At 45.8% G+C, this 13,791-nt stretch overlaps 2 protein-coding genes across 4 annotated transcripts; both read right to left on the reverse strand.

The window, feature by feature from the left end:
* Positions 1–654: 654 nt before the first annotated feature.
* LOC119267036 (chaperone protein dnaJ 20, chloroplastic-like) lies at positions 655–2,678 on the reverse strand. The gene is made up of 2 exons (XM_037548339.1): positions 2,220–2,678; positions 655–1,142 (listed from the first exon to the last, which is right to left on the reverse strand). Exons 1-2 carry the CDS (start codon positions 2,661–2,663, stop codon positions 1,002–1,004), a joined length of 585 nt encoding a protein of 194 aa, XP_037404236.1. The 5' UTR covers positions 2,664–2,678; the 3' UTR covers positions 655–1,001.
* Positions 2,679–5,038: 2,360 nt separating this feature from the next.
* On the reverse strand, positions 5,039–10,902 carry LOC119267037. 3 transcript variants are annotated; one of them, XR_005132248.1, is made up of 5 exons: positions 9,739–10,783; positions 8,795–9,305; positions 6,762–8,365; positions 6,561–6,634; positions 5,039–6,147 (listed from the first exon to the last, which is right to left on the reverse strand). XR_005132248.1 is itself a non-coding variant. In XM_037548340.1 (3 exons), the coding sequence occupies exons 1-3, from the start codon at positions 10,781–10,783 to the stop codon at positions 6,949–6,951; spliced, it is 2,973 nt and encodes a 990-aa protein (XP_037404237.1). In that variant the 5' UTR covers positions 10,784–10,902; the 3' UTR covers positions 6,339–6,948. The 3 variants fall into 3 exon arrangements, 1 of the variants encoding a protein (XP_037404237.1); XR_005132247.1 differs by lacking the exon at positions 5,039–6,147 and having other exon boundaries at positions 6,339–6,634; XM_037548340.1 differs by lacking the exon at positions 5,039–6,147 and having other exon boundaries at positions 6,339–8,365; positions 9,739–10,902.
* Between the last annotated feature and the right edge of the window lie 2,889 nt (positions 10,903–13,791).

A 13,791-nucleotide genomic window follows, 5' to 3' on the forward strand; every position in this document is an offset into this window, starting at 1 on the left:
GTATCGTCCAGCTGATTTTCTTCCCCGTCTAGTCAAGCTGCTTTCGAAAGAACCCTCATGGCATATCCAACCATGCATACCTAGCTTAGCTAGACCATGTCAACGAACATTGATAACCCACAAGCAACTCGTGTGCACAGCAAGGAATTAACCATTGCACACATCACATTCGCTCGAACAAATATGTTAGTAGACATAAACGACGATAAGACGTCGACGCGTTAATCTGAATATGTTTGTTCAACACATATGTTGTGTATACAAGATAATAAAAAAATGCTCGTGAAGGAAATAAAAATAGCATAAATGAACCACTTTTTCGTTGAATAAAATGTATTTTGTGCTAGCTAGCTGAAGTAGTTACTCAGACCGCCAGGAACAGTTAAACCATACAAAGGATACTGCATCTTCACTCCATCCATAGATAAGTTCAGTGACTCGTCAGCCGCAGCCACATCCAGAAGGATATCCATCAGCCATCACCAACATGGCTCTGCCTAACAGGTGGCCAATAATAGTACACTGCAAACAAAAAATCAACACCATCAGTCCCCCCACAGTCCACACCACTCCCTTCATCTGAAACCACTGAAAGAATATCCATGCCTATGGCTTTCTTTCTTTGCAACTCCAACCACTAAAAAACACAACACATCACCTCAAGAAAATTCCACTGGTCAAATCGTCAGTTCATAGTACAACTAGATTTGATTACTTCTGTCTCATTATATTTACATTTCATCAGGTAAAGATTCAAGGAGGAGCGACGCCGTTGGGTTCAACATACATCCTGGCACCTAGTCGAACTATATGTTTCCTGTGAGCCATGTATGGTAGTATGGTTTAGCATACACCAGGCAAGACTCAAGCAGCGCCATGGCTGTACTCCGATCCTAACCATGCTTCTTAAGAATAACCTTCCTAACTTTTGCTACACAAAGATATCGACAGTTTAGATGGTACGGATGGCTAGTGGACATAAGAGTGTAAGAGGTGCACTGTCACAATTGTTCGGCCCTTCTTCTTCGCATCTGAGCTCCCCAGGATAGGTTCTCTTCTGCATCCTTCACCGTGCTCCGCTTCTTCAGCTCGGATATTTGGCCTTCCCACGATGTCCTCCAGCCAGACTTCTCTTCCTGTTCCTGTGGTATGGTTCACAAAGGCGGGAAGTTAGCGTGGAGAAAGAGAAAGCTCTACAGAAAGTTGGAACTTCGCAAGGAATATAACAACCAATCGTTGACAATTGCCATGGACATTGTTAATTCCACATCATCAACAGTGATATGTAAAGGGACATCACCAAAGATAGCTCACTCCTGCAATTTTCATCCATACACGTAGGATACCACTTTCCAAATGATTAATCTTTTTAGATTTCTTGTCAAATCTGACAACGCCAAATTAACAAATCTCACCCATGCGATTCTTTCTTTTTCTTCTGCAAATTATTAGCATGAAAATGACTTCTCTAAATCCATCTGAACAGACACCAGCCATCATCATGCCACATGTGCATATATTTTACATCCACCGAATTCATTCATATTCGTATATGACATCGCACATAGGGGGAGTTTCTGTATTTCTTATTCTGTCTGTTTGTGAATGAAAGGTCATACATCAAGCATATGGGGTGGTTAGTCGTCAAGCACCAAATATTGGGATCTGTTGAGGAGGCCTAGAAGATCTCCAATCTAGTATTTTTTTTCCCTAGTCCTAGAATACTCCTGAATTAGCCAGCCAGCCATCTCAAGCCAGGGTGGATCCCACATGAATGATATGTTAAACTAGGATCCCACATGAATGATATGCTAAACTATGAGTTTACAGGTGCCTTAACTGAAGAAATAAGCTAGCACAGAGTTATTGAGGTTTTCTATTGAGGAATCTTGTTAAATATATTGAGGATTAGCCTAAAATGTTACTATCAGGTTCAGGTATTAACACAAGCCAAAGTCTGCATACAAAAGCAGAGCATCAAAATGTGAGGCTCATTTGTAAAACCATCTGAATCCAACAAGGTTTGAAGGATTAACTAAGACAACAATTTGAATTAAAACCACAGGGGGATTCAGTTGCGATCAGGAATCTGAGGGGCAGATCATGATGCGGAGAATTTCCATCCATTATTATTATTATCTAAAAAGGGAAGTAACAGTTTGACGAGCTGGAGGAGAGGAAATGGTGGAGATGACGTATGTATGTATGTATGTACGCACCTGGTGGTAGAAGGCGGAGGCGTCGTGGCGCCGCGCGGCGGGGGAGAAGGCGAGGCGGCAGACGCCGCGGGCGAGGGCGCGGTCGTAGGTGGTGCGGCGGCTGGGGTCGGAGAGCGTCTCGTAGGCCTCCTGCACCTGGATGAAGCGGCGGGTGTGCTCCTTGGCGGCGTCCGGCGGGGACACGTCCGGGTGGTACTTGCGCGCCATCCGCCGGTAGGCCGCCCTCACGTCCTCGAAGCTGCTCCCCTCCGCCGAGATCCCCAGCAGGTCGTAGAACGTCGGCTGCTGCTGAACCGCCGTGTACGCGCTCGCGGCTCCGGAAGCGGCCGCCGCCGCCGCCCGCGCCCGCGTCGCCGCGCGGGGCGGGGGCCGGAACCCGGCGCGGCCCCCGCCGCCCGCGACGGCGAAGGCGGCGGGCGCGGGGGAGGCGGCGAGCTGGGGCATGTGTCGCTCCACCTGACCTGACCTGATCTGATCTGCTTAGCGTGCGCGCTTGCTTTGCTTAGCCGTGGGAGCAGAGAGTGGTGGTGCTGCGATTTTTAATTGGGAGCGAGGGGGGCGTGGAGAAGATATAGAGAGAGATTTCTCCAAGATATGTGTGGAGTCGCTGTCCGGCCATTGTCCGCTTCTTTACCCCACTTGTTCATGTGTTGGCTTGGCTCGCGGTGTTGGCCTACGACCAGCAAAATTGTCAAGGATTATTGCTGTTTTGCATCTGAAACCAAGCCGATTTTTCTCCGTTTTTCACTTTAGAAAAGAGAGGAGATTATATTCCACACGTCTGGTCCATTTTGTCCCGCACAAGGATGCGTCCACTCTGCCCCGTCTTGTCACCTCTGGCCAACTTGGACGGTGTTATTATGACTTGAGTTGGAGCCATCTTGCATTTGTTCCTCGCCTAGTCAAGCTGCTGCCCAACGAACCCTAACGACGCATCCAACCATTGGAACGGAGGGAGTACATGAAAACGATACAAAAACAGGCATGCATTCCATATCACCGAACGTTGCAGAGGGATTACCACTGTTGCACGCATCACATTCGGTCCATTCTGGGAAAATGGAACTTTTATTGAAGAGAAGCAAATGAAACGTTTTCATGAAAATTCTCATAGAATCGAGAATGAAGTTTTCATTCTGTACATGCCAGATCATGAATTAGTAACTGCATCCAATCTCCGAAAAGTCCCGATTGTTTCGGTTTTTGAAATGAGACATTTACGGAATCCTCATGAATAGGATCAAACCTCATTCCATGCTATTTCCATAAGAAACATATTTGCATGCATATACACACACGCCCATGTTGGATGCTAGATGCAGGGCACACATCCATGTCCAGCAGTGCCTTCAAGGATTCATGCATGAGTGGTGGCATGTTTTTCTCCATTTCACTTGTAAGATAAGATTAATGTTGTTCTGCGGCCTGCGGGGATTGTGAAATATGATTACACATTGCCAATTTCCACTTGTCTGGTCCTCCTTGGTGCAGGTGAGCACGTCCGCGAAGTCTGCAAACACCCGCATTGATCTTTTTTGCATCAAGACAACAAGGTCACTAAAGCAACAGTGATTAGCTTATTTTCGTTTTCGCAGCCCGTCCACTTGCATCCCAAGTCCATGTCCCTTCCAAATGGACCAGACAAAGAGCTCCCTATAATTATCGTGTTCCGACTGACTTTTGATGAGGTCTAATATGATGGTATTATTTACATTAGCTCCACCTTGCCCTTCCTCCTCGTCTATTCATACTTGAAGCACAAACCTGCCTCTCGAGACATCCAACCACACATGAAACGAAATATGAAATACAAAAAAAAAAAAAACACGCATGCATACCTAGACCGTGTCAACAAGCAACTCGTGCGCACGGCAAGGGACGCACAAATCACAAGAAAATTACTACACACGCAAGCAAACGACGATAAGACGTCGACGCGTTAATCTTGATCCTCGTTGTTAATCAATGCCAAAATTTTAGACCATGTGAGTGACGTACAGCCAGACGCGAAACAAAAGCACGCATCATATGCATACACGCATATTTGGACCGTGTCAACAAACCGTTGGTAACCACGAGCTACCTACCTGCGTACATGGCAAAAGAGTCGCAAAGTGCAGAAATATAATTTAACAACAGAGATAAGACGGCGACGTGTTGGCATACACATCTTGATCCTCGACGTTCATCGTGCCAGGTTTTTTATATGGTTTTGCATGCACATCAACGGGATCCGATATGCACCAACATTCGTCTACATTGTTAGGTCAGGGCTCTCTTTAGCCGCCTTCTAAACAGTAAACAAAACAACACCCTCGTGTAACTGGAGAGGGATTAACAACGCGGCTTTTTGCTTGGACACAGGAAAAACAAGGTGCTTAACTAGTGCTCGATGGTTTCGAGGGGCGGCCTGGCCGACCACGACTTTGATCAATCAAAATAATAGCAAATGGCCCTAGTACCCTTTTAACAGTGTGCGGAGGTCAGCAAAGCACACGAGCCATTGCGCGTTGCTGATTGCTTGGCTGATGTCAGTGTGGTATCTGTTACTTGCACCTACATATCCCTAGTGTTAATTCATCGGATATATCTATAACCAACTGTCTCACAAATAATTCATACATCAACCCAGAATCCAAACAGCCAAATCATCTTAACTCGCTGATAAGATTTAATTTGCTCATCTTGTCATCTGCTAAAATACAATCAAAACTAAACTATGATCTGGCAGGACAAACTCGCTATGTCCATTTATTCATCTTTGTTGGAACGAAGACAATACAAGCGCAGGAAGAAAATGGAAAACGGTTACTAAGACTTATTCAGATACAACTCTGTAATGCTAGCACGCCTATAACTCGTTCAAGAATGCAAAAACAAACGCCGAATTTACCATCACGAACCAATAATGGGTTGAAGCAGAAGAACATATAACACATTAAAGGCTGGATTTCTGGACCTGAATAATTACTTCTGGTGTTATTGCTACACTACATCTCTTGAAACAAATATTCAGCAATTTGTAGGTGCAAGCCTTGTCACCTACTTCTCCCTAGACAGTTAACACTTGTATATCTTAGAATTAAGCCTCCCATATAATTCATACATCAACCCAAAACCCAAACCCAATACCAAATGTCAAGAGATTTCATTCAATAGATCCAAGCAACCGCATAATCAGTGACTCGCCAATACTGTTTAGTTGGCTCAGTCCGTCAACTGCTAGACGCTACTCAATCAGCGACAGGGCGAGACTAGAAAAACGATCTAGCACGGACAGTACTTAGAAAGATCCGGATCCCTGGAACAAACTTGCTATGTCCATTGTACTGTAGCCATCCTATTCAACACAAGCAAATAAAAAAGGCAGAAAAGGCATCAAGTTTATAACTACTAAACTGACATGGTTGCATACTATTGTAACTTGTTGAACAGTGTACAAAGTTCCTATCAAGAATCCAGTCCAATGGACAATGGAATAGGCTATATGGCATAAAACATATCTCGCTATCTATCAACACTGCTTTGTGGACATGGATAAGTATTTCTGGTGTTCACTCTAACCAAGTCCACGGCATAAATCCTTACCTCTTCTACACACAAAGCAGCTTTTAAAGTTAGCATGGCCTGTCCCCTCCCAAACATGTTCCAAGTTCCAACGGCAACCAGCTTTCAAGAAACCTGCACATGTTTTTCCAACCACAGCACCAGTCACAGCAGGTGAGGAGTAACTAGCAAAGTTACTCTTTGCAGAGGACAGGTGCTTCCGAAACGAACAAACATGTGCAAGAGCAAAAAGAAGACAAGGAATGATAATATTTAAAGGCATGCTGCTTATCTCTGGAACTATAAAGGAACACCCTGGAGTAAATGTTCCGACTTTATCAACAATTGCCTCACATCAGACACTGCCTTCTCAAGCGAGCCCCTGTCACTCAGGAAAGGGGGAAAAGGAAAAAGGAAAAGGGAAGGAAAAATCATGAATGCCATGGCACAAACTCAAGACATTTATTTTAGGCAGGGTGAGAATTGAGAAGCACACAAAATAACAAATAAATTCTACAGCAAAATTGTCTACATTCATCCGAAGGAGTAAACAACTACTGAACATAACATACGGATCAATTAAGCTGCTGAACTTTTTGAATCATCAGATCATTACTGATAAAAGATGCACATGAGAGAATCATACGCAAAGACACAGCACATAATGCAAACTCAATCAAAATATGTTCACAGTATGTAGATAAACATCTCAGACCATTGCACCAGCCAAGCATGCCAACTGAAATGTAGCATAGCCTAGAGACAAGTTGTTTAATCTTTCATAATGGACTTTACTTGAGTATGGATAAGTGCGCACTCCCTTGAATCTTCAATTCACACCGCAGAATCAGCTCCGACTCTTCACAAGCCTGCAACGACAAATATATATGGTTGGTTTTGACCTCACTGTGCTAAATCACCTTACAATCTCCAGTGTTACATTTAGAAGTTTACTCCAAGGAGCAAATCTCCATCAATTAAGTTAACGAGGAATACATTTTTATAGATCAGATGAACACTCTGGTCGGCACTGAAGCTCTCCAAAAGATCTTCATATCCTGCAAATAAAACTCCTAAATCAGAGAGGAGATAACAAACACCAGTTCAGCAATGCATCCATTGTATGAGTAGACTCTGCAATCAGCCAACTGAACGATGTGGCAGGTAAACACTGTGGTTAATATCACATGGCAGACTCTTCGGTGCCCCCTAAAGCGCCATCTCCTTCAAGTCCATGTTGCCCATTAATGTCGGACACAGTAGAGCACATATCTTCCTCGGCTTTCTGCTTTGATGCAGGCAATAGAGCATCTGCTGAGCATTTATCTGTACCAGTTTCATCAGCAAATCGCTGGTCTTCCTGGATGACCAGATCTGCTCCTTCTAATGAAGCATTTCGCAGCCTAACTTCAGTGTCATGCTTCAAGCCATCAGAGTCTGAACCAGCTTCTGACTGATTAACCATCCTATCAGGAGACCTCCCTTTATGAAGGTTCTTTTTATCTGAAGACAAGGGATCATCAAGGGAATTGTATTTCCTAGGTCGAGTGCCCTCTTCTGATTTCTTCGACTCATGCTGGTCAGTACCATCCCTATGATATTTATCCCCGGAATGCCTTGAACTTCTATGGGACCGTGAAGATGAATGACGCGAACTTTTATCTCTGGAATGTCTTGATTCATCTTCTCTGTATTTTCTGTCCTTGCGAGAAGAATCGTCTTTGTCATACTTCTTGCCATCTGTCTTCGTCTTGGTACTCCTAGTTGTGTCATGTTTCTGAATATTATCGCCATCCTCTCCCAAGCTTCTCTTCTCAGATTTTGACCTTGGAGAATCAACATCCTCAATACTGTCTTCATTCTTCCTCTTGTCATACTCCACGGCACCAGCAGCATCATGTCTAGATTTCTTGTGATTGCCATTGTCAATATCCAGTAATTCATCTTCAGATACAGATGAACTCCTCTTATGAGGAACAACAGAACTATCTGCATTCTTATCCACTGCGTCCTTCACAGACCTTTCATCTTTGCCACCTCTAGTACCTCTATCAGATCTTTTTTTGTCATCCTGCACCTCAGATCTTTTGACATCCTTCTTATCACTGTTACGGTGCTTTCTCTCTTGAGATCTGGATCTTGAATGCCTGCTATGACGAGAAGAGCGCTGATCACGTGCTGGTGATGACTTGCTCCCTTTATGATGTCGTGGTGACCTTGAACCAGCCCGAGCTGACCTTCTTGATTTTGATGGGCTTAAACTTTCTTCCCTTTGCCGCTTCGGTGACCGAGAATCAGCTCTTGATGGCTTCTTAGACCTCGGGCTTATACTTCTGCTCCTGTTCCTCCTTGAACTAGATGAGTAATGATCACGAGACCTGTCACTCTCTCTTCTCCCAGACCTGCTATATTTGTCCCTATCATCCCTATATGATCGGTCACTGCCATACTTTGAGTGGTGAGATCTCGACGGAGATCGTGATCGGTGATCCCGGGAGCGTCTAACTGGCGGAGAGTAAGAGCGATCCCGCCTACTCCGACGGTACTTGATAGGTGATCTTGACCGAGACTTGGATCTACGAGAAGGGGGCGATGGCGATCTGTAAAGCAAATAATAAACTGGTCAGGGTTCCTTCTGCAGTTTAAAACCAAAAGAAATTATGCTGTTGATAGTCCTACTCTGAGATATCTCATTCTACTTCACATGTTCCATAAAACCATAGATGCATAAACGTAAATGATGAAATGTATGCCAAATAAATAGAACATCATCAAAAAGGAAGCTATCTCTTCAGAACAAACATGTGTTTCTATATCCTAAAAAATTAAGGCATGTACAATAAAAATATATATATATAATCGCTTTCACACAACCAATAACTAAAGAACTGTCTGAGTAAAGACAGTCTGCTTCTAATCTCACGTTGTAATGTATAAGTAGAGCAAAATCAGGAACAAGAACTATCTGTTACCATAATACTGGAAAAGATGACAATGATTCATGTATAATCCAACTAGTCAAACATTACCTTGACTTCTCTTTGGCATCCTTTTCTTCTGCACTTTCCCCACCAAAGCCCTCTGCTTTCAACTTCCTGCTTATCTCAGCAGCCCGTGCAGCTGCTGCATCAGTGGCATTTTTCATGGTGGCTGCACGTACAGCGGCCTGCTGAGCGGCTATTGACGTCTGCATCATCAGTGACTGCTGGAATTGCATCTGTTGCATCTGAACAGCTTGCTGCATCATCATAGGTAAATTGCTATTTGCAATACTAGTTTTTTGAGGAAGAGATTTAGCCATCTCAACATTCAAGGGGCGACCACCAACATCCACATTACTGAGGGCCAATGCCGCGGTTGCTTCTTCTGGTTTGGAATACTCAACATAAGCAATATGTTTCGAGTCTGTGATAGTACAATCAACAACTTTGCCACAGTACCCAAATAGCTGCTTAATGGTCTCCACCGTAAGAATTGGGCTCAGGTTGCTAATCTGAACAATTTTCTTCAGAGCCTCAGCTTTCTCGGCTTCCGTCATACCTACAGGGACTCAACATGCAGGTGAGCGACATGACTAAAAAAATAAAGTGCATGAAATAACTCATAAGAACACATAGTATACAGTAAACCTTAAGGTGTAGTCATGCTAAATAATACTACCTCTGTATCAAAATATAAGGCGTTCGTTTTTGTAGGCTAAACTAGCCTAAAGAAACATCTTATATTTTGATACAGAGGGAGTACAAAATAGCATCAAGATTTTGTAACTGGACTTGCTACGTAGGCGTGCAGTGTAATTTAAGAACCTTATATTCTAGAGATAGCATTGTAGGCTTGCGACCTAACATGTCTGTATTATTGATTCGGCATACTGAGGAAGAACACAGGACCATCAGGCAAATTTTAATTAATCCTACTAGTTCAACAATAGAGCGCACATGTTGAGAATTCCTTAAGAATTGGCAAGTATTACCTGATGAAGCCTGCTCTGCAGCTTTGGAGTCAGCTTGCATCTTAGCAGCATGTGCCTGAAGCGCCTGAGCAGCCATGATAGCCTGAGCGGCTGCCATGGCTGCCGCGGAGGGTGCCATGGGAGCATGGCTGAGCGCACCCATGGACGTAGTGGCAGCCATGACAGACATGAGCAGCTGCTGTGGCGGGTGGCTGAACTTGCAGTCCATTCCCTTGGTGCACTTCCCATTGATGTGCTCCCGGCATATCTCACCCAACGTGGAACCAACGCCTGGCAGGACGACACCACCAGAAGCGCCAGAGGAGGCACCAGGGATGAGGCCGAGCAAGCCCGGGAAGGAACCAGGCATGGAGCCAGCGTAGTTTGGCATGTTGGGCATGGTCTGGTTGAGCATATTGGGGTAACCGGACGAGGCGGCAGGGTAGGCGGACGAGGTGGTGGGGAAGGCTGCGGCGGCAGAGGCGGCCGTGGCCGCGCTGAAGAAGACCGGGAAGGGGCTCCCCATGATGGGCGAGCCGTCGAGGTCGATGTGGACCATGTAGTTGCCGCGCTTGGGGACTGCGTAGGTGACGGCGTAGGATCCGTCGCCGTTGTCCCTGACGCCGCCATCTAGGTCGTCGCCGCCGACGCCAGCCGCGGGGCAGATGCGGACGCGGACGCGGGCGCCGCCTACGGAGACCCTGCGCCCGTCGCGGTCCTTCCCGACGACGGTGAAGGTGGCCGGCGCGCCCGCGGAGCCGCCGGCGATGCCGGGGCCCGCGGCGGAGGACTTGGAGGGGTCGACGGGGCCGGGAGGGGCGCGGGGGCGGTCGTCGTCGTCGGAGTCGGATTCGGGGTCGGGGCGGAAGGAGGGCTCGGCGGGGGAGGAGGGCCGGTCGTGGCGCTCCGGGTCGGCGTCCTGGGGGGACTGGTCGGCGTGGGCGGTCGCGGAGAGGGCCCTGAAGGTGGCGTCGAAGGCGGCCTTGGCGGCGGCGGCGGTGTCGGCCTCGGACTTGAGCTTGGCCTCCTCGGCCTGGCGGACCCAGATGGGCTTGGGCGCCGCCATGGGAGCGAGATGCGAGATCTCGGCGACGGCAGAGCTAGGGTAAGCTTTCTAGGGTTTGGCTTTGGCTTGGCTTCGCGGAGAGGAGAAGACGAGGATCAGATGGGATGCCGGGATAGATTAGGAGAGGATTTTTTTTTTTTATCATGAATGGGAAAGGAATCAGAGGACGACGGTGATACTGCCCAAAAACCTGGCCAACTGGGCCGTGCCTGGCAGGCCGGCCCGTTAGCACGCGTGCCTGGCCCGTGACGGGCCGGCCCGGCACGTGGTTAATCGGGTTGTGCCCGGCCTGTGGCCCGCATAGAGCCGTGCCTGGGCCTAGAGGTTGGGCACGCGTGCCGGATTTATTTATTTTAAATTATTTTTAATTTTTTTATAGGCTAATAGGTAGCCCAATATGCCTGGGCCTAGAGGCTGGGCACGCGTGCCGGCCCGGCACGGCCCATTTAGTTTTTTAATTATTTTTTATTTTTTATAGGCTAAATAATAGGTGTATTGACACGTTTAGCCGTCAATACACTAATATTAAATGGGCCTGGGCCTGGTAAGGCAGCACACGTGCCGGCCCCGCACGGCCTGTGTAGTTCGCGTGCCTATCCGCGCCTGTATAATCCAGGCCGGGTCGTGTTGTGTCGTGCCGGCCCATCTGGCCAGGTTTGATACTGTCATGCCTTCTCGGGCCTACATGGGCTTTTCCTTGCACCTTCTTGGGCTTACATTGGCCATTTCCTATAGTTCGTTTAACATTTATTTTCATGATGCCCAAAAAATCTTTTGTAAATCTGGCTTGTGTGTGATTGAGCGACCACAAACTGAAGGTGTGTTTTGTTTTGAGCCAAACCGAGCCCTACAATCCTCCGACAGACATCTTACAATCAGAGGAAGAAGAAGGCTAGTATGCCTTTTAATGTAATTTTTTTTTGCTGATTGTTCTATGTTCAGTTGTCTATCCATTTCACTGGCCTTTGTATTCCTCGATATCAATCTAATTTAAGTTTATTCGTATTTTTATCCGCGTTATAATTAGCATCATGCAAATATTTTTCAACATAAATAGTGTTAACATGTTTATTAGCAATAGTTCCTCTAGTAGTTTCAAGTTCCCTAATAGAAAAGTTAAATGACAATTAGGAATATAATCACAATCAGGAATAGTTCCCTACATCATTTTCCCGTAGACTGGATCATCGTGTGAAGGGAGAAGAGTTGAACTGAATAAATAGGCATCAATTCCAATAGTGTGATGGTTTTGACTATCCAAGTGACAAATTAATATTCTATCATAACCTATCTTCTGATTAGGGCCAACCAAGATTAGATAACCAAATAAATCTAGACATGATCCTGAAAAGTGAAGTGATGATTCAAGGCCGTTATTACCTCAATCTGTATATTTTGCTTTCTTTCGCGCGAGAAGCACAAGCCCTTGCTTGTGGGTTCATATCGAGCAGGAGTACGTCATATCCATCTTCATCTCTCAAAACACAATATATTGAGTACCCGGAACTATGTTCAGTGTTGCAAAAATGCAATTGTAAATACTAATTGAGATCATATGATGAGGACATCAATATCATTGTTACACCCATAGCCCATGCTGCTATACATACTGGACCAATTACTAGAGCTTGCGCACGCCAATTAAATTACCAGGTACTTTCGTTTCTTGGTAACGATTCTAATGTTCATGAGAATATGATGCTGCCTAAATTGGATACATTTGTTTTGCTTACAAATGAAGGGCCTAGCTTGGACAAGAAAGATGAACCTTGGAGCAAGTTCAAGCATGGAGATGATGGCGTGCGCAAGGGGAACAAGAACGGAGTTACAAGTGACGATTCCAGGACTTTGAAGCCACCATAATGAGTGCATGAAGCCTTGGATGAAATATACAAGATGCCACTTCATAAATTTCGTCCAGAGGCTATTCTAGGTGCTGCGTCACCTTATTTTTGGGCCAGGCCCATGTAATTTCGAAATACTTGATTATAGGTTGTTATTAGAGTCCGTATGTGTGGGGAAACAAGAGTTAGGGTGGGTTTCGGACCCCTCCTCCAAGGGCCACGAAATTTCCCCCTCTCTCCTCCATATATACAGCCCTTAGGGCATCGTTTAGACTTTGGGTTTTGTTTAGATTAAAATTCGTCATAGCCGCAACTTCGCGTACTTCGTTTGTGTTCAACCACTAGACAAAGGCGTCATAGAACCCCACCTTGATCAATAAAGATTTCCTCTTATATCCGCAATATCCAGATTGCAATCTCAGTTTCTTACTTGTTCTTCGTTTGCCTACAGGAAACAGACCTTCGTGGTCAGGTTGATCGTGCTCCGGCATGGTCAATAACCTCTCGGAGTTGGTTTAACGATTGCTAAGGCGCGACGTCCTCGCACGTTCGTAGTCGGATCGTCAAAGTCGACTTCCTCCAAAATGATAGCCACCATCTCATCGAAAGACGGGACACCTTTGCCCCTATCAAGTGGTATCAGATTTTCAGGTTGCTCAGTGAGATTTTACGGTTTTTCGTAGTTTAGATCGAGTATGTTCTTCACACCTACAGTCCATGAAAAAGCCACACAAAAAATTAGGGTTAGTTCATCATATCCGAACCAATCTGAGCTTTTGCATAATCTTTTTAGGGTTTTTGCTTTGTTGAATTTGCGGTTGCATCGTCGTGTCTAGTTGCTGGTCTTAGCGTCTAGTCTTTTAGAGTTTCGAGTTCTGGTCATAAGTTGTCACGCCGCCACCGCATCATCATCATCGTCCCTGCCATCTACCTCCACCGCTTATCCGCCACCTCACTGAATCCGTATCCATATACCACCACCAATTCGTATTCATATACCACCACCGATCCGTACCACCACTGCTGCCATATCCTACCACCAAATATCCACCACCAATCCGAGTTCCTTTCATATTAGGTTTGTTTTCGAGATGGTTCAACATCCACATCCTTACTACATCCAATGGTTCAACAACAGCGGCAAGGTTAAGGTAACACATACTG

The sequence above is a fragment of the Triticum dicoccoides genome, chromosome 3A (assembly GCF_002162155.2).
Source record: "Triticum dicoccoides isolate Atlit2015 ecotype Zavitan chromosome 3A, WEW_v2.0, whole genome shotgun sequence".
NCBI lineage: Eukaryota > Viridiplantae > Streptophyta > Magnoliopsida > Poales > Poaceae > Triticum > Triticum dicoccoides.